General features: G+C 47.9%; 1 protein-coding gene across 1 annotated transcript in view; it reads right to left on the reverse strand.

Annotated features, from left to right (window-relative positions):
* GALNT15 (polypeptide N-acetylgalactosaminyltransferase 15) overlaps positions 1-3,654 on the reverse strand; it is a 116,718-nt gene that overhangs the window by 24,341 nt on the left and 88,723 nt on the right. The window contains exon 11 of the mRNA XM_010856752.1: positions 43-212. Within this exon, the coding sequence (XP_010855054.1) occupies positions 43-212 (170 nt within the window). The remainder of the gene's footprint in view (positions 1-42; positions 213-3,654) is intronic.

Consider the following 3,654-nt stretch of genomic DNA (forward strand, 5'->3'; position numbering starts at 1 on the left):
TCTAGGCCCTCCCAAGAGAGCCTGCAGGAAGCCCGCAGCCACCTTGCTGGCTGAGGTCGTCCACAAGGACGATCTCCTTCAGGAAGGCCCTGGGCGCCGTGTCCAGGATGCTGTGCACGGTCCTCAGGAGGGTGGCCCAGGCCTCGTCGTGGAAGCAGAGGACGACGCTGGCGGTGGGCAGGCTGTCCGCGGGCGGCGGCTGCTGCAGGCACCTGCAGAGAGGAGAGGCAGGGCGTGAGGGGAAGGCTCTAGCCACTGGCTCTGCTCCCGACTCGAGGGCTCTCTCCCTGCGTTGTCTCAGAATTTCCACTACAGAGAACCCATGACGCCCTCACAGACGTGCTGTCCACCGTCTCCCAGGCCTCGGACTCGGAGAACTGCTTTACAGTGTGTATCCTCGCCTCTCCCCTAGCAGTTGAGAGGTTACCACCATTTCTCAGCAGACGACTGGCCTAATCTGTGAAATGGGAATGAATGACAAGATCACCCACCTCTTAGAGCTGGTGTGAGGCCTTAACAGGGCAAGATACACAGTAAGTGTCCTATCAACATGAAAGATCAATTGTTTAAGAGCAAGGACGCTGTTTTCGTTACTTTTGTATTCCTACAATCTAGCATAGCGTCTGACACATCATACGTGTTCATTTTTACTTCACTCTGTGTGTAGCCTTTGCCCTGAAGTGGGTCTCTTGCAGGCAGCATTATCGTGGGTTCTTGTTTTGTTTTTTTTTTAACCGACTCTGCCATTCTATATCTTTTAGATGTGGCACATTTAGCCCACTGGCATTTAAGGTAATTATTGATAGACATGTATTTATTGTCATTTTAAACCTTGATTTCCCATTGATTTTATATTTCTTCCTTGTCCTTTAACATTTTGTGGTTGGCTGATTCTCTTTCGTATTATGTTTATGTTCTTTGCTTCTGGTTTTTGTGCATCTATTGTATGTTTTAGATTTGTGGTCACTCTGTTTTTCAAGCACATTAATCCCTCCCTATATCTTCTTGTGTTAGACTGGTAGTCATATAGGTTCAAACACATTCTAGAAAAAAGAACTAGCGTATTTTCCTAAATACTATGAGTATTTTCTTACTCACCCCCCACATTTTATGATTTTGATGATTTTACACCTTCAGGTTCATCCTTTTGTTGTCCATTGTGGTTGTCATCACTTTCACAGAAAAAAGTCTTCTTTTTTTTTTTTTTTTAAATCTGTGTACTGGTTTATTTATATGATTTACCTTCCAATTGTAATTTTCTCTTTCCTATAGATTCTTACTTATTTTCTATTTAGAGAAGACCTTGCAATATTTCCTTAGGGTAGGTTTAGTATGGCTCTATTCTTTTTGTTTTTGCTTGTCTGAGACATTCTTTACTTCTCCCTCTATTCTCAATGATGATCTTGCTGGGTAGAGTATCCTAGGTTGCAGTTTTTTCCCTTTCGGGACTTTGTATATATCTTGCCGCTCCCCTGTGACCTGCAACTTTTCTGTAGAGAAATCGGCTGATGGCCTTATAGGGGTTCCCTTGTCATCCTCTCTTTAACTTTTGCCATTTTAATTGTCATCTGTCTTGGTGTAGATCTGTGTCTGTTCAGAGGACACGCAGGTGCTCACTTTACAAAGCCAGGGGCGGGGGTGTAAATCCATGGTTCGCACAACCGCAGGGAGAAAAAATTCTGCCCTGCTTCCCAAGTAGTGTGGCCCCTGGGGCTCAGCTGTGGTTTCATCCACCCTCTGCACATGGGCAGCCTGTGGCATCTGCTACTGAGCCCCTGAGTGGTGGCTGGGGGCACTCTCTAGGAGGCCGCGGAGGTAGGGGTCAGTGCGTGGAGACAGCAGCTGCTATAGTGGCCCTGCCCTTGGCACGCTACTTAGCAATGGTGCGTTGCTACTGTGGAGGGCTGGGCTTCTTCCAAGAACACCCCTTGTTGAGCTGGGCCACACTCCAGGCCTTTCAGGCTCCCTCCCAGCAGCCAACTCCAGTCCCCTCCCCAGGCCAGGACTCTGAACTCCGAGTCTCAGCACCCAGCCCCGTCCGTAGCAGCAGACCTGTGTCTCAGGCTGGGTGCACAGCCTGCTGGCTGGACCGTCTGTGCAGGCCTCTCTGCTCTGTTTGCCGCGGGCTGGTGGCTGGGCTCGCCTCTGAGCCTCTGAAGCTCCGTTTCTGAGCTCCCCGCTGGTGAAGGGACTTCCCAGGGTTCAGGAATGTTTCCTCTTTCCGGATCCCTCCCAGAGACCCAGGACCTGTCCCACTTACCCCCTTTCCCCTTTCATCCTGCCCAGTCGCATAGGAACCTTTCTTGTCCTTTCAGGAGTTTGAGGTCTTCTCTTACGGCCTGGGAGGTGCTCTGTGAGAACTGCCCCACTTGTAGATGTGTTTTTGAGGTATTTGGAAGGAAGTGAGTTCTACATTCTTCTACTCTGCCATCTTGATTAGAGCTCTCTACATGTTAATTATTATTCTTATTAGTATTATAATTATTATTGAAGAAGGGGCAAGGTTTGAACCTTTGGGAGCAGTAACAACATGCCAGATGCTGTGTCAAGCCCTTTACGCACATCACTGCCTGGTGAGTCTGTGGGTTGGACCAGCTCATCCCACTTTACAGATGAAGAAACTGAGGCTCAGAGAGAACAAGGCTCATCAAAGCCATGTGATCAGTGATTGGCAGAGCTGGATATTATACCTTCACAGCAGTCATGCCCTTTCCCCTTTGCTGCTTTGTGACGGGACCAATGGGTGTGTGTGTGTGTGTGTGTGTGTCTGTGTGTGATGGTGTGATCTCTGCCAGGAGACTCTCAGGTTCCCACCTTCCTCTCCAGGTGAAGAGAATGCTCTGCTTTATGTTTGCTAAGCATGGGGTCTGTGAGGACTCTGAGTGAATTCACAGTGGAATGAACTCTAATAACAACCTGACCCCTAAAGCAGCATGCAGTTCATACCTGTCCACAAAGGCACTTTCTTCAAACTCACTGCTGGAGCACGCCTTTCCAGGTTGTAGCTGCTGAAACCACCAGTCTGTCCTCAGAGAGGCATTTGCAATTGAACTGGGGTTGTCTCAAGGACCTCAAACTTCTAACATCTAAAGGCGTCTGTGCTGGCCTGGGGATCAGCTCTAGCTGCTCACCAGCTGGACACCAGCCCTAGCTGCTCACCAGCTGGACACCCCTCTGCTGGATGTGTCCCAGCTGAAGCTGGAGCTCTCAATGCCACGGAAACTTGCCTGTGACTATCTGGGAAAAATGCTACATGGTGAGGGATTGGTACTAGGTGAGTGCTTTCAGATAAAGTTAAAACAGAAACCTTAGATGATGAAACAACAAGGCACATGAACGTCTCGTAAGCTAGCTGTGACAACTGTAATATTGTTTCTGTATTTATACACTATTTCTTTTCATAAAGTATTCAAAGTCACTCCAAATTGGGAAAGGAATACGTCAAGGCTGTATATTGTCACCCTGCTTATTTAACTTATATGCAGAGTACATCATGAGAAATGCTGGGCTGGATGAAGCACAAGCTGGAAGCAAGATTGCCGGGAGAAATATCAATAACCTCAGACATGCAGATGACACCACCCTTATGGCAGAAAGTGAAGAAGGACTAAAGAGCCTCTTGATGAAAGTGAAAGAGAAGAGTGAAAAAGTTGG

The sequence above is a fragment of the Bison bison genome, unplaced genomic scaffold, assembly GCF_000754665.1.
Source record: "Bison bison bison isolate TAMUID 2011002044 unplaced genomic scaffold, Bison_UMD1.0 scf7180017864374, whole genome shotgun sequence".
Classification (NCBI taxonomy): Eukaryota; Metazoa; Chordata; class Mammalia; order Artiodactyla; family Bovidae; genus Bison; species Bison bison.